At 30.5% G+C, this 16,822-nt stretch overlaps 1 protein-coding gene across 1 annotated transcript; it reads right to left on the reverse strand.

The window, feature by feature from the left end:
* Nucleotides 1-6,220: 6,220 nt before the first annotated feature.
* On the reverse strand, nucleotides 6,221-16,822 carry LOTGIDRAFT_184685 (hypothetical protein). Its single transcript, XM_009068424.1, has 13 exons — nucleotides 16,634-16,822; nucleotides 15,712-15,930; nucleotides 14,752-14,863; nucleotides 14,270-14,371; nucleotides 13,906-13,956; nucleotides 12,833-12,892; nucleotides 11,917-12,000; nucleotides 11,596-11,706; nucleotides 9,653-9,754; nucleotides 9,251-9,351; nucleotides 8,966-9,114; nucleotides 8,247-8,333; nucleotides 6,221-7,359 (listed from the first exon to the last, which is right to left on the reverse strand). The coding sequence occupies exons 2-13, from the start codon at nucleotides 15,807-15,809 to the stop codon at nucleotides 7,262-7,264; spliced, it is 1,155 nt and encodes a 384-aa protein (XP_009066672.1). The 5' UTR covers nucleotides 15,810-15,930; nucleotides 16,634-16,822; the 3' UTR covers nucleotides 6,221-7,261.

The following is a 16,822-nucleotide window of genomic DNA, read 5'->3' on the forward strand; positions in this document are numbered from 1 at the left end:
CCTCTAAATGTAAACAATTAGTAATTCAACCCGGATGTGCCACGCCCACATAAGTTTTTTTGTCATAAGTGACTTCATATTCAAAGTGTCTAGTTGTATTCCAAATATCAAGGTTCTACATCAAATAGATCATAAGATATACATATACCAAGCTCAAAAAGACGCAAATATTGTAAAAAAAAAACTCAAATTTGAAAAAATCACGAATTTCAATTTTGCTTTAAAATAACGATTGTTATATATCTATGTAAAGTGCATGAGAAGCACATTAGGAAACCGAAAAAATTAACCCTCTAGGTTAATTAGGTCACGTGCTAGAGCAGTCCAAAGTTGCGAATTTGGCTTTTACGGATAGCTATAAAACCGGAAGTACATGTCGGAGGTCAAAGGTCAAAGTATCAAATGATAGCCAAGGTCAATGACCTTTGACCCTATAAAGGTCAAGGTCATCAAAGGTCAAGGTCACGAGATATACGCCATCAAATATTGAAAAAATTCAATCGCAATTTGCAAAAAAGCAAAATCGAAATTCAAAAATCGGCTTTCTGCGATCTCTCTTAATTTTTATGTTCTTTCATTTGACACCAAAATTTTGAAATTCGGTTCGGCCAAATTGGCTGAATAAAAATCGAAGAGTTTCAGGGAAATCAAAATGGCGGCCAAAGTTTCACGTCTGTTCCGGATTTTTTTTTCTTCGTTTTTTTGTCATAACTTTGTCTATCTATCAGCATAAATTTTTTTGTCCTATACAAATTACACCGGAAGATATTCAACCGGAAGTGAACATCGATTTCCTGTTTAAACCGGAAGTGAAATTGAAATTTTTACTGTACCATTTTGTTTACATTCTTAAACTGTCTTTGCTCAATTTTTTTCAGATTAATCAGACAAAAAGCAAAAAAAATGAAAAAAATGCAAAATTTGGCAAAAAAATGTCTGCGACAAATTTTCGAATTTTAAAATTTTGAAACTGCTATTCTTTCAGATTTTGCCAGTAGATTCCAAAAATGCAAACCCAAAGAAAATCGACCGAAAAATACGACTTCTAGAGCCGATTAACTATTCTTGCATATATTGAACTGTGGCACTTCCGGTTTTGCCAAAAAGATCCAAAATATATTTATGCACATCGTCGCCTATATCTAAGGTTCGTGAATGTTGAATGGTTGCTGCAACTATTGTAGTCTAAGCTCAGGAAGGTGTGTAAATTTCGATAAAAAAAAAAAAAAAAAAAAAAAAAAAAGAATTGACATTTCGATAACAAACTGGGACTTTGCTGAAAGCAAAGTCCCACAATGAGTTTTCTGGGTCTGAGTGCAAAATCTGATTTCTTGGGACGCGACTGGACGCAACCTATAATCACCAATTGTTGTAACTAAGCAGATGCCTTCAGAATTCTGTTCATATGCTACAGAGATGATGTGAATAGCAAATTAATTTTTGAAGACTGAAAATGGGGCATTGTTTGTTTTCATTGAACTAATTTTCATATACATGTACATCATAACTTGACCTACCTTTGTCTATTATCTCCCACTGGACTGAGAATTTGTTTACCAATTCAATTTTTGCCATTTTGTTAAATCTATTACACTGTATTCCCTGTAATTGACATATTTGTTGATGTAGAGATATACAGTAATTTCATGAATAGTGGTCCAAATTTCAACACATCATCAATTTACACATAGCTAGAGTTCAGTCTGAACAATCAGTATCACTATTTACAAAAAAATGAAATGAAATGAATGGAGTTTTACATCCTACTATTCTGCACCATGTGGGCCATGTCAGGTCCTCTTACCTGCATCGCTGACAAGGGGGACCCGAGTTGAAAAAAGAAAAACTATTTTAAGGCCTATACCGGTTTTTTCAATGAGTTTCTGTGGTCTTGAAGATGCCCCTTACAATTTCATGAAAGTTTCAATGTGAAAGATCCAAGCACAATCAATAAAATAATTCTTAGAAAATAAAAATAGCGATCAACTTCTTTATTTTCATTTCTCAGTATTGTGATTTTGTGAATTTTGCTATAATGGTAATACATGTAATCCATAATTTACATGTAACAACTGGAGAAGTACACAAACAAAGTTAATTTTATATTTCTGTCGCCATTTGTCAACAAAACTTTCTGCTCAAGTCCATAGTCTCGGAATTGCTTTCCCCTAAGAAACCATTCACGAGAAAACACTGGCCTTGTATTAATAGGAAACTTCAAATTTAATTTTTTTAAAACGATTCCTCGGTGGCCAGGTAAATTTTTAGAAACTATATAAAGGGTTTAGATATACATTGTAGTTTCACACATAGTAAGCATAGTTCTTCACGTTGAAAATAAACCGGTCTAGCCTTTTAAAATAAAGTCTATACTTATAAGCTAATGGTTCATTTACAAAATGAATGAAAATCAGACTGTTTTTGAAAGAGTTAGGAGACAAGATTTAGTCATTTGACATTTTTATGATGATGGCATATCCTCCCCCTTTAAACATATACATTTATATATAATCACAAATGTATAATATATTTCCAGACATTCCCCTGGCTGAAATCCTTGGTTTTATTCTAAAGTGATCTTATGACACTATAGATCATCAAAACATTAGACAATTATTCAGAAGTGACATTAAATTGAAACCTGGTAGGACTATAAAGATATCTCTTGGTATCTTTTTCATATTGCTATATTAAAAAGCCTCAATGGATGAATAAAACATTTATCATGTTATCATTTCAAATATCAGAAGATATATATGAGTATTATTTTGAATCAAACTTTTGTCTTATAAATTCTATAGTGTTAGTCAGCAGTCAAGGCAAATTTGCTCAAATATTTTACCTACTTGATACTAACAATCCACCATACATTAATATATTGAATCTTCAGGTGATTATATAACTGAATGTGGGTTACAATAACTCAATAATTACACTATCTTCTCCATTTCTCAAAAATACTAGTAATCCAAGTGTTGTGTTTTTTTTCGGAGAAAACAGATTAAATATTTACGGATTTTCCGATGTTAAAAATAGAAAAATAGGTCATTCAAGATTGATGAGGGTTGTCGTACAATAGGTATAAGGAAACACACGAGTACCAATAATCAAATACTTAAAATATCATATTGCTATATACAGAGATTATATTATATATTATTCTTATAGTATCAAGTTATTATAGTAATCAATTCTCTCTGCTATATAGTAATGGTGTAAAATTTAAATATCTTACAAATATGAAGTGTAGAGTTAATAAACATTGTAGGTCTGTATAATCATTTTACTACATGGTGTTATGTTGAATCCTATTAAATATGATGTATGTCGTAAACATAATAATTACTGCTATAGATGGGTTTCCTCATTTTTTAGTGTCTAATTAGTGTCTAATTAAGCAAACTATTTTTGATTAATTGGTGTTTGTAATAAATTATCATGTATTTTAATCAAATTATTATGTTCTTATTGCATATAATAAATATAATTTTAATCAATCATAAATGTCCATGTATGAACAGTCCGCATAAACAAAAAAGTAATTTTTGACCTTTCTTGATCGGTCAATCATTGAAATTCTGCAGGTAATTCTTTTCTAATTTAGCTAATTATTAATTAATTATGGACATGTGAGACAAACTGGTATTTTATGTCGGGGGGTGGTTTGTATTGTTGTAGTAGCCAAATTACTCTCCATGTTTTAAATCTAAATGAAATTGCTCCAAAAATCTACCCACTTTACGTCAACGAGACATGTATTGCTTTAATAGGTTAAAGCGGACTAGTGACCTGTTTGTTTTACTACCTTTATACCATTATGACACAACCTAACTATCTGTACAGATAATAAGTCATTAGAACACTTCTACTTTCTATTCATATAAGTATTAGTATTTTCATTTTCATCAATGAAAATAAGAGCAACCCGTCTTTAATGGTGTGATTATTAAATTTATAAAGAAGGATGTATCTATTAAACATTTTATTACGATATGTTTTTTAATCCTATTAAGCATTAATAATATAGTAAACAATTTACAGCTATTGGTGTGCTATTTAAACCTAATAATTATTATGTATATTTTAACAACAGTTTTACTGTAAATGATGTAATATTTAAACCTAATAAACATGATGTAGGTCTATATACTAAACATTTTACTGCTAAAGGTGTGATAATTAAATCTTATAAATATGATGTGTCATAATCATTTTACTGCGAACGGGTTGATATTTAAACCTTATAAAGTTGATGTAGGTCTATTTAATAACCATTTTACTCCTATAAGTGTGGCAATGAAACCTTACAACTATGATGTACGTTTTAATCATTTTACTACTAATGGTGTGATATTTTAACCTTATAAAGATGTAGGTCTATATAATAACCATTTTACTTCTAGAAGTGTGGTAATGAAACCTTATAAATATGATGTACGTTTTAATCATTTAACTGCTAATGGTGTGATATTTTTGCCTTAAAAAGATGATGTATGTTATAATCTATAATACTAATGGTGTGATATTTAAACCTTATAAAGATGATGTAGGTCTGTATATAACCATTTTACTTCTAAAAGAGTGATATTTAACCTTATAAATATGATGTGTCATAATCACTTTACTGCTAATTGTGTGATATTTAAACCTTAAAAATATGATGTACGTGTTAGTCATTTTACTGGTAATGGTGTGATAGTTAAACCTAATAAATATGATGTGTTATAATCATTTTACTGGTAATGGTGTGATATTTAAATCTAATAAATATGATGTGTTATAATCATTTTACTGCTAATAGTGTGATATTTAAACCTAATAATTAAGATGTGTTATAATCTTTTACTGCTAATGGTGTGATATTTAAACCTAATAAATATGATGTGTTACTGTTATAATCTTTTACTGCTAATGGTGTGATATTTAAACCTAATAAATATGATGTGTTATAATCATTTTACTGCTAATGGTGTGATATTTAAACCTAATAAATATGATGTGTTATAATCTTTTACTGCTAATGGTGTGATATTTAAACCTAATAAATATGATGTGTCATAATCTTTTTACTGGTAATGGTGTGATATTTAAACCTAATAAATATGATGTGTCATAACCGTTTTACTGCCAATGGTGTGACATTTAAACCTTATAAATATGTTTACGTTTTAATCATTTACAGCTAATGGTGTGATAGTTAAACCAAATAAATATGATGTGTTATAGTCTTTTACTGCTAATGGTGTGATATTTAAACCTAATAAATATGATGTGTTATAATCTTTTACTGCTAATGGTGTGATATTTAAACCTAATAAATATGATGTGTCATAAATCATTTTACTGCTAATGGTGTGGTATTTAAACCTAATAAATATGATGTGTCATAAATCATTTTACTGCCAACGGTGTGATATTTAAATCTTATAAATATGATGTAAGTTTTAATCATTTTACTGCTTATGGTGTGATATTTAAACCTTAAAAATATGATGTACGTTAAAATCATTTTACTGCTAATGGTGTGATATTTAAACCTAATAAATATGATGTGTCATAAATCACTTTACTGCCAATGGTGTGATATTTAAACCTAATAAATATGATGTGTTATAATCATTTTACTGCTAATGGTGTGATATTTAAGCCTTAGAAATATGATGTACGTTTTAATCAATTTACTGCTAATGGTGTGATATTTAAACCTAATAAATATGATGTGTTATAGTCTTTTACTGCTAATGGTGTGATATTTAAACCTAATAAATATGATGTATTATAATCATTTTACTGCTAATGGTGTGATATTTAAACCTTAAAAATATGATGTACGTTTTAATAGATTACGATTAAAATAGATCTTTAAATTAGAAATATTAAAACAGAAACTAAAGACATGTTGTTACTCAGCGTTCCACACTATGTGACTGTTTGAAGATTGCTAGTGTGAAACTGAATAACATCATGTTTCTTCAGGTTCTGTTTAAATATTTCTATATCGCTTTACAATTGATATACTGAACTATTTTAACAGTGAAAATATTCTACTATTGTAGATCTTAAAATTATTTAAAGAGACAAGTAACATTCTTGTTTTTCTAATATGGTAATGAAGTCCTTAAAAGAGAAAGACATGTCACACCGTTCTTATTTCTCTGGCTTCCTAAAGTCGGTAAAGACTCGTCCTAAGTCATTATTTACTTATGGTAATATAAAATATCATTAGTTCCAATATTTTTTAATTTCATTAGAGACTTTGAAAACATACATAGTATTCAATTAGGCAAAATGATGTACAAAACTATTTGTTGCAAAAATGATGCAACAATTTCTGCTTATTATAAAGTAGAACTGAACAAATCGATTTTAAAATTAAAATATCAACACACAACCGAATTTTTCAATTCTACAAAACAAATATTTACTAGTTAGCACTTATGTTGAAAATCAATGGAAAAAAAGATCAAAACAACAGAATAAACGGCAATATCAGTAACTGACAAAATAAAGTATTTAATAAACTTTAACAGAATTACACCAATAATTCTATTATAAAGTTGATAGTCCCTGGGCATAGCACCTTGTTTCTCATCAAATAGTCCATGCAATAAAGCTGCAGAGCAATCCTGAAAGCATGGTAAAAGTAAAAAGCAACTGAAAATCTAGATTGCAACAGTGGGGATATAGTCAACCAGGCTTTCATGCAGGTTTTAATCTCCTAATGTTTAATTTGTTTGTGTTTTTCTATTTTTTTTAGTAAACAAGAAAACAAGTAATACATGTCAGTAACTTAACAAAATACACATAATAATCTGTTGTTGCTATAGAAACTAAAAACATTTATTTTCCTTAGAATAGATTGAATTCCCAAAGCCTTATTTTAACCTAAGTAATTTACATAGTTCGTAAGAGGTAAATAATCAGCCCACTAAAATATGATAGTCAATGGACTCTTTCACCACAACAAGGATTTTAAATTGGATTCTAGATTTACTCCTTGATAAACACTGTCAGAATATATACTTCCATTACCACTAAAACAGAAGAGCTCCATTCCAATAATCAGCTGGTTGACAATACTGTACTCCTTAGAAGAATATTTATATCAATGCCACAAAAATAAAGGATAAATACGTAAGTAAAGTTTGGAATACAGCTCTTCATTCACTGAATCTTTCTGCTGACTAATCACTCAGAACGTTGTTGATAATAGCAACTCGCCAGGGTAGATGATGTATTAACGGTCTACAACAAGCCATAATTACGTCTGTGCAGTAGTGGCATTGTTAGGTAGGGGAGATATGCTTGGGGTCAGCACTGGAGAACTTGACATACCCACAGAACTGCTTACCGGTTGACCTGAAGGCATGAAGGAAAGCAGTCAGTAAATATAAAAGAATTTCCACAACCTTCTCTATACTTTTGTACTTGTATGATTATAATTTTCATATAAAGATAGGATTTCATAAAAAAAAACAAAAAAAAAATACAAATAAGGATGAATGCACTTCGTTTCTCAAATCAACTGTCATTTTATTAGAAGTGGTTAATACATAAAGAATAGAGAAGATTGTGCAATTAGATTCTAAATTAAGCAGTATACCTACTCTAGTAAAATCAGTGATTTTAGTAAGGTTTTTATTAGATGAAATGAAATTTTTTATTTATTATTCAAAAGGGAAAACAAAAAAGACAGGGGGAAAAACAAAATCATTTGCCAAAAAAAGTTTATAGCTGACACTGGTGCAGGCCAAAGCAATAGCATTTGCAACAAAAGCATACCACAAACCACGCTTAGACTAAGAATAGCTGGTGCTAACCCACTTACTAAAATTTGTAGAAAATTATCAGATAATGGTTTTGAATATCATAAAGCACTAGTAGTTTATCACACATTGGAGGTCATCAAACAATAGCTTTCTATTCACACATATTATACACACTTTTCACAGAAATTAGGCTAGAGAAAAAATGCCCCCACCAAGAAAATTAAATTCACTAATTACTTGTTCTGAACTATTTGGAATTGGCATGATTGGGACTTGATGAAGAAATGACTGAAAATGAAAATTAAATTTTGATTTCCACAGTGTTCAAGCAATCCTAATTTTGGCACAAATGAATGCATCAAGACATTAAAATAAATAATATAGAAATGTCTATCTGGGTGAAATAGAAACTATCTATAGAAAGATTTCAACTAAAATTATACGTTGAAGTAGAAAGAACAGGAGAGACTATTCTACCTCCAATTTGTCCTGAACTAGATACTGGAGTTGGAGAGGAGTGACCATTGATTGTCGACATTCGTCCTTGTTCTTGAACAATAGCATCTGAAAACAAAGTTATTGGCAATTTGTAGAGTAGTCTGTTAAGTGTGGATATGATATGTGAAAAAAATTTGTTGAGTTTGGCTACAAATTAAATACAATTTATGTTTAAGCTTTTAAAATCATTACAAAACATAATTTGAACAGATGTACAGGGATAGAATCTTAAGATTCACACTGGAGTGGATTAAAATGATTAAATAAATTAAAAAGAAAACATCAAGAGCAGCAAATAAATATAATGTTAAGCAGAATAATACGATGGGTCAAAAATGATGAGCTGGACTGTGTGATAACTATTTTAATATCACAGATAAACGCAAATAGCAGCCTCTGGTGCTGTAGAGCACAATATAGTACCTAACCCACTGTAAATTTGTGAAAAAATTTTTATTATTGCCAAGACAGGTATCACCCTTACCTTTAAAAACACAGGCAAATGCTAACAGTAAATAGATGTACCGAAACTGATTCTCCGCAGATGGATTTTGTTTTCAGGAAAATTACTTCCTATTTTCATGCAATAATCATTTTAAAAAATTTTAAGCAGCTTTAATATGTATCACACAGTCCTAAACAGAATAAATGTTGAGGTTATGGAATAAATTTTCTCAATGAGTTTCAAAATGACTTACAAAAGTAAGGATGATCCATAGCTTCTCGAGCTGTTAATCTCTCCTGATGATCATAACGTAATAACTTATCAAGAAAATCCAATGCTTCTGGACTGACTAAATGTTGGTTCTCACTATGAACAAATCTTTCCCAGCGTTTTCTAGAATGCCTGTAATGAGAAAGCAGTTTGTAAGATAAAGACTTACGAAAAGAATCAATTATATAAAATATAAGCTTATTTATAAGAATGTAATTAATAATCTTAATACTTCCACATGCTATAAATATTCAACAATTTTCCTCACCTTCCTAGTATATCATTAAACCTTTGGTCTAAATCTATTTGATATTTTTCTATATAAGCATACAAATCATCAGTGCCTAAAACTTTTGCTATTCTTACCAACTACAAGAAAAAAACCATTTCAATTAGTTCAGTGACATTTGTATAAAAAGTTTCTACAAGAATATTTAGAAATAAGATATTGACCAGAACATGTCAATTAATACAAAATTCAGTTGAAACCTGTTATCAGAAGAAATACTTTGGAAATGTGCGTTCGATTATCAATCCTTCAACTCGATAGAAGTTATAAGAAAAAATATAAACTTCATGACAGGTATCAGTCATTTCAGTAGCCTGTACTTAATACTAACTATCTGTTTTACTCTTAGTGTTCATATACAGTTATCATAAATATACCTACTTGGTCATAATTATCATGGCCATGAAAAAATGGTTCTTTCCTAAATATCATGCTAGCAAACATACAGCCTAAACTCCACATATCTAACGAGTAATCATACATCTGAAATATATTGGCACAAAACAAAGTTGATATTATCATTTACAGAGTTACAGAAAATATCAGAGGTTTATTTAGAAATTAAAAGTGATCAACAGTTAAACCACCAACTGGTTTATAAGAATATTGTGAGGTTGAGTTAAGATACATCTCTTTGGGCAAGTGGTTGTTAAAACTAGAAACTTGAGGCCACAGCCATATACGCCCAGCAGGGCATGCAGCTGGTAAATATTCAAGATTTTGGGCCAAGGGCAATAACTCTGCTTCTGACAGTCGAAAAATTCGAACTTGATCTTCGTTTAATGAATATGTATACACATACCAAATTTCATTTGATTCCATCAAAAATCTAGTTTCTAGAGCGTTTACAAGCAAATTTTGACGGACAGACGTGCCGACAATATACGTATAAAAGTATAAAAACCAAAATGGAAGATGTAAAAGGTTAAAAGATAAATAAATTTCAAAGCACCTTATTCATAAAGCTCTATAATTGTCATACATCACTCAAATATCACTTTTGACTTCTATTGTGGAGTACATACAACATACAAGTATTGGTAGAAAGCACTTTCAATTCAAGACTTAATAATTTAAATTTTGAAATCACAGCAAAATTCACTAATTCCTACATGATGTTTATAATGTTATATCCTTTACCTACATGCCAGTACTCTTGATTTAGCTGTATTTTCTGGACATTAATTGCAGACCACCTTAATTGTCTTTTTTTTGGCAAGGATCTGTCAGATATTAAGTATAGGTTGGAAGAAGACTATCATAATCTAATATCTAGGTAGAACAAAGTAAATTTGGTGCTGTCACTATCAAGGTAACAAAACTACTCAATCACTAACTTTCAAATATTTTATTTATTACGTGTCAAAATATTTTAATCGTTATCTCAAATGACCCACAAAAATTTAAAAAAAAATTTAACTTGAGTGATTAACACCTGTGCCAGTCAATTTACTCTCAAATAAAAAAATAAATTGGGCTTTGGGCCGGAACCTTATCAAGATGTGCTATTTAAACTGTGATAGAAATGTTGGAAACTTGCATAAAATAACCACAAGGTATAAATCTAGCATCTGCATTCAGGGATTCATGGATTTTACAGCTATAACTTAAATATTCAGAATCTATATACAGTAGCATTAACCTGGCATATTTATTCAAGTTACATATACTATTTATTATCTAGTCTACAAAGAAATCTAAACAGCCAACGTTATAGATATGGATGTATAAAATTGCTTTATGTACGGACAAAACTGCCATTTTAATGTTTATTTAATGAATTGTTTGAATCTAAGAAAACTCATAACAAAAACCACTGTAAGTTTTATGAAATTTTAGATTAACTACACAGTACAGTGTTAAACGTAATCAATATGTCAGTAATGAAAGCACACCTGGTAAATTTACTAATACAATATTGATTACCCTGTAATATTCAATGTGCTTATATTTCTTTCAATACAAAGAAAACATTAAGGACATGAAGCACACCAGTATTTATTAAGCATTGTTTTACAGAAGCACTTTGTAAATAAGGGCCTCAATATTCTGGCTTAAGTTTGGTTTCAGAATTGTCAATTTATTTTTTTAATTGTCAGGGACAAACAAACATACTTATTTGTTTACAGTTGTGATCAATAAAAGGTGTGGTAGTTCATATCAAGATTTCACAAGGTCTGATCAAGGTCATCAGCCAAAGCTGAATTCTCGAAAGTATTTTGAACTGCAAAACGTCCTGCTTACAAAACAAGTGAGTCAAAACCCTGCCAAATTATACAGAACTGTATTCTAATGAGTACAATTCTTGAAAACTTAAAACTTACCTGATAATCTAATAAAAGTTCTGGGCCTTTGAAATACCGTGATGCCACACGTACATTATATTCCATGCCAGGATGATAAAACTCAGCTAAACCCCAATCAATTAGACGTAACTGAAAAATTTATGAATTCAATTCTAAACAAATTAAGAAATCACACAGTTTGTTTTTTCCACAGTTATTTCCAAGAATGTAAACATTTCCGTATTTTCTACTCCAGAACATTCTCTCATCCAAGTTTTCATTCTAGCACCATCTGTATTTTGTCAGCAATTTCTGGAAACCAGTTCTCAAAAAATTTAACAATTTAATAACTAAGCTCACCTTTCTGTTTTCATGATCAATCATCACATTATGAGGTTTGACATCTCGATGCATGATACCAAAACTATGGCAGTAATCCAATGCCTGAAAAAGTTAAAAGGTTTTTGATCGTTTTGTAATGTTAGTTTTTATTGAGGTCAAATGACAAATCTTGAGAAATACGATTAAGACAAACAAGAGATTACATCATTTTCAAGGCAAGGGCTCTTCTGGTTCTATACTGGAATAACAAAAATATTTAAAGGGATACTACGTCTTTAGATGAACATAAAATTTTAATTTTGCTCAAATTTGGCCAATAACAGTATATATCCATCAGTGGACTCACCTGGTGTCCTAACTATACATCAAAATCCTTCTATAATCCAATATATTCACAAAATCAAGTAATTAATTATATAACGCTTAATAGATCCATTAAGCAATTTAATTCTCAAGTGGGGTTTTCAGCGACCTTGCCCTCTACTCTTGAATTGACCTCGACATTGTCAGACATATTTTGAAGACAGAATAATAATGCCTCGTAGGAGATTAGGCGACTCCGCGAAAAAGCAATTCATATAATTTAGAATGAATACTCCACTGACACAATTTTTAACAAATATTAATCATTGGCGAAGTTTGTTTGTATACACCAGAAGATGATTGTTTCCTGTTTCAGAATTAATTACCCACTCTTTTTTTCTCAAACTGAACGGACTTATCGCTTGCTCACTTTTTTTAAAAGTTCTGATTATAGTTTTAATGTCTCTTTTTCACACTTGATAAAGTGTGGGATGCATACTTATTTAACCAATGGTCACTATTAAACACACGAATATTAGCCACAGGACGAGTGTATTCTAAGATGCAGTATCCCTTTAAATGGCATTTGAATGCTTCACTACGATTCTATAAAACAACATATATCACTTACTTTTAATAATTCATATAAATAGAAACGTATATCATAATCAGTGAATGTTTGGTATAATTGCTGCAATAAAAATGAACATTATCTCAAATCCAAATCCTTCTCATTCACAATTAACTGACTACAGATTTTAAGACAGGGACAAAGTGTTCATCAAGGATGACTAAAATTTAATGTTTAACCTGCTTGAATTGCCCTTAATGTATGTATCGAAAGATAAGTACATAATTCATAAAATATAAGGTTTTGTTTCATTATCCTTTAAGATGAAATAATTTGGCTACGGAGACAAACTTAAGTAAACTAGATTGGTAGAGACAATATGAACAAGTGGTTGCCTAGCAAGATACGCCCACTTTCCTGATACATTTTCAGTATATCAAGGGTAGCCACCTATCTGTGTCAAATCATACCAAAAATTTAATTTGTGCAAGATATTGTTGATTTAAGCAAACACACATTATTTAATAAAATTCTGACATAAACTGTCACCTCTAACACTAAGAAATTTTGATGCGTTTTTACTAAGTCATGGGCAATAACTCAAATTCCGTTGATCGAAAAGTTGTCAAATTTAATCTGAACTAAGATCTCATCATTATAAATGATCATATCAAATTTCATTTAAATCGGATGAAAATGTAGTCACTATGTTCACAAACAAATTTTGACGCGTTTTTCATAAATCAAGGGCAATAACTCAAAAACCATTCATCGAAAGATAGCCAAATTCGAATTTGTCCAAGATCTCATCATTATATATATTCGCACCAAATTTCATTGAAATTGGAAGAAAACTGTAGTCTCTATTGTGTTCACAACCAAATTTTGACGCGTTTTTTATAAGTCAAGGGCAATAACTCAAAAACCGTGAATAACGAACTTGTCCAAGATCTCATCAATATAAATGAACACACCAAATTTCATTCGAATCAGATGAAAACTGTAGTCTCTATTGCGTTCACAAGCCAATTGTGGACAGGACCGACGGACATTATAATTTGGGCGTATCAAAAGAGGGCATATAAATATAAATGAGATATATAAAGTATTGTTATCAAATAGAAACAACATACCTTAAAATCTGTGTTATTCACATGTTCAAATATAAGGGCAGGAGTGCGAGACTGCAAAAATAAAATACAGGTGTAATAACATTCATCAAGATTTGCTTTGAGAACTTTATTCAAGTACCTTTTACAGATTATAATATTGTCATTTCAAAAGATATAATTAAAGTAATATTAAAGCTAACTAAAATAACTCAGCAATTTGGTATTTAACATATTTCTTCCCTTTCTTTTTGTACAATTTCTGTCAGATACGGTTTAATGACAGCATTTTTTTTTTCTAAATGCATGTATACATGTCAATTAACTATATTTTATTTGTTATGGACAAATAATAATCAATACCAAATGACATGCTTATAATTCTTACCACTGGGTCTTTAACAATTGCAAGTAAAGTGATAATATTAGTTCCTCCTCTTAAATTTTCCAAAATCTTTATCTCTCTTTTGATTTTCTTCTTTTTCACAGGCTAAAAATGATAATATGAAAGTTTTAATGAAGCTCATTATATCAATAGCTCATTATTCTCTGATGAAAACAAAGATCTAACCAGAATCGTTTATAGCAAATGTGATAGTGATATAAATGCGATAGTGAAAGACCAATGGAGCTTCTGATCTGGTTGTAATCTTACTAAAAAAACATTCCACAGATAACAAATATATATTCTCATGTCAATTTGTATCAGCACAGGTTTTATCTGAAAATGGTGGAATTTTCAAAACAAAATCATGAAAATTGAACAAAAAAAAAGAATTTACAGAGTCTGGCAATCTAAGTTGTCAATACATTAGTCTAGGTGGTACCCAAAGTTTAAACATTACCTAAAACAATACATTTCTTACACACCTTTAAAATTTTTATCACACATTTTTCATTGTTTGTAATATTAACCGACTCAAACACCTCACTGTATTTACCACGTCCTAATTTTCGTACAATTTGATAATCATCTTGATTTCTGGAAATAATAATATAAAATACTGAATGTAACGGGTAAAAAAATACATTTGGCACTAATCCAGATTGGTTCCATCCCAAATTATTCACTTATCTTCAACTTGAGGGATGTCATCCAACTAGAAAATCTATATTAAATTCTGACCGAGAGAGTTCAGATATCAGTTAATATGAACATGAAGCATGAAAAGGCTGATATATATTATTTATGAAAGTTATTGATCCAGTAATTACAGAATGAAATAAATGGAGTTTTATGTCCTACTTTTCTGCCCCATGTGGGCTAATGAAGACAGGCAATGCCATGCAGAGTGCAGGCAATACCAAGCAGAGTGCAATGACAGAAAATTTTGCCAAGGCAGCAGCATTAACTTGCTCTTTTATGATTTCCAACTGCCAAATCAATAGAAATCATTAAGGTGCAGAGACTGTAGCCTCAGTTTATTGTCCCAACCGAACAACTACATGTCAGCTATGTGCATCATTGGACCTTCAGGTTAGCGAGCACGTGTCTAACTCACTGAGCCACCGGCTTCAACTTTTAGAACCTTTTCAAATGTTTATATTATTAAACTAAAAATCTATTGATGTAGGCCTACATTATCTGCTCAGAAAATAGAATTGAAAAGTGACATTAGAGCAGTGACATGTGAGCTTTAAGATACACCAAGACAAGTTTTTATTAACCTACGACATGTCTGTGTTTAGCTAACTTTTCACAAATCCAACAATATCAATGCTTTTGATTCCATGCTCATATGAACATATTGTTTTAATAGTAGAACATTGGCAACAACTTGAAAAAAATAAAATAAAGTGATGAAACTTTTAAGCCTGTAACATACTTACCCCCATTCAACAACATGTGATTCGTAATCCCAATAATCTTTAGGTTTGTGTGTGTTGATATCAGGGTACACTCGAGCACGACTTGGAAGAGGTGGCATACTGTCTTTACTTGCTACCAATGATCTACAATTCTTGGACACAAACCTTTTCAGGACAACTAGTGTCCTTCTACTTAACAGGGTAACTGAAAAGGCTTGTGCAATGAAATACCTGTAAAATCTGAAAAATAAAACAAAATATTATAGTCATTAGATTAATTTTGTGGTTAATTCTATAAAAAATGATAAGAAACCAGACACATTCGCAGCACAAAAACCTGTAGTGAGATAGACATGAGATGAGTCATATGAATCATATGAATCTCTCCCAAATAGAAAGATAGAATGAAAAACTTAACAAGGACACATTCCTTGATGAACACCTAGTGCTATTTATTGTTTTCTAGTTTGAAACTGACCTCCATTAGCCTAATATTATGTTCATAATTCTTGTCTAAACATGGACTAAAAAATTGTGTTTAGTCTACCAGAATTATTTTTATTGGTTTCCTTTGTTATTTTCAAAATCCTGCACTTTTCATTTGACATGCTCAAATGTAAAATAATGTCCAAGAACCCTAACAATTCTTTACCAGGCAATCAGTTTATCAAGTCAGAATTTGAGAGTAAAGAAAGAAATGCTGTGTGAGCTCTGTCTACAAAACAATATGTAACTCGACAGTAACAAGACCACTTCAGTAGTTAGCATTTAGTTTATGGATTTCTACTGTTACAAATAGCTTGCAAACAATTTTTTATCGAAATGTTATTATCATGTGAAAAACAAAAGCTCTTATGGCTTATTGAGTTGTCTAATGACGACAAAGCAAACCCTTCGTGCACTGTGATGACAGCATTTCCATACGTTCCTACGCGATACATACCTTTATAATTAGTCCTTTAATTCCAAAACAGTTACATTTAGAGACCAGTAAGGCGAATAAGCCTTACATTGAATTAATTTTTGTGGATTATGTAACATTTGGACAAGGGTAGTCGTTGGTGATACATAGAACACAATAAAATTTTCAGATAAAATATATGGCACTCCTGAACAAGATGGCGGCCGTCTT

This window comes from Lottia gigantea (genome assembly GCF_000327385.1).
Source record: "Lottia gigantea unplaced genomic scaffold LOTGIsca_9, whole genome shotgun sequence".
In the NCBI taxonomy this organism is placed as follows: domain Eukaryota; kingdom Metazoa; phylum Mollusca; class Gastropoda; family Lottiidae; genus Lottia; species Lottia gigantea.

Excerpts from the sequence above, each read along its gene's own strand:
- LOTGIDRAFT_184685 (XM_009068424.1), bottom strand. The coding sequence starts at position 15,809 with ATGCCACCTCTTCCAAGTCGTGCTCGAGTGTACCCTGATATCAACACA. Across the intron at positions 11,707-11,916 it reads TTGATCATGAAAACAGAAAG|TTACGTCTAATTGATTGGGG; the intron begins GTGAGCTTAGTT and ends TAAATTTTTCAG. Across the intron at positions 9,755-11,595 it reads AACTTTTATTAGATTATCAG|ATGTATGATTACTCGTTAGA; the intron begins GTAAGTTTTAAG and ends AATATATTTCAG.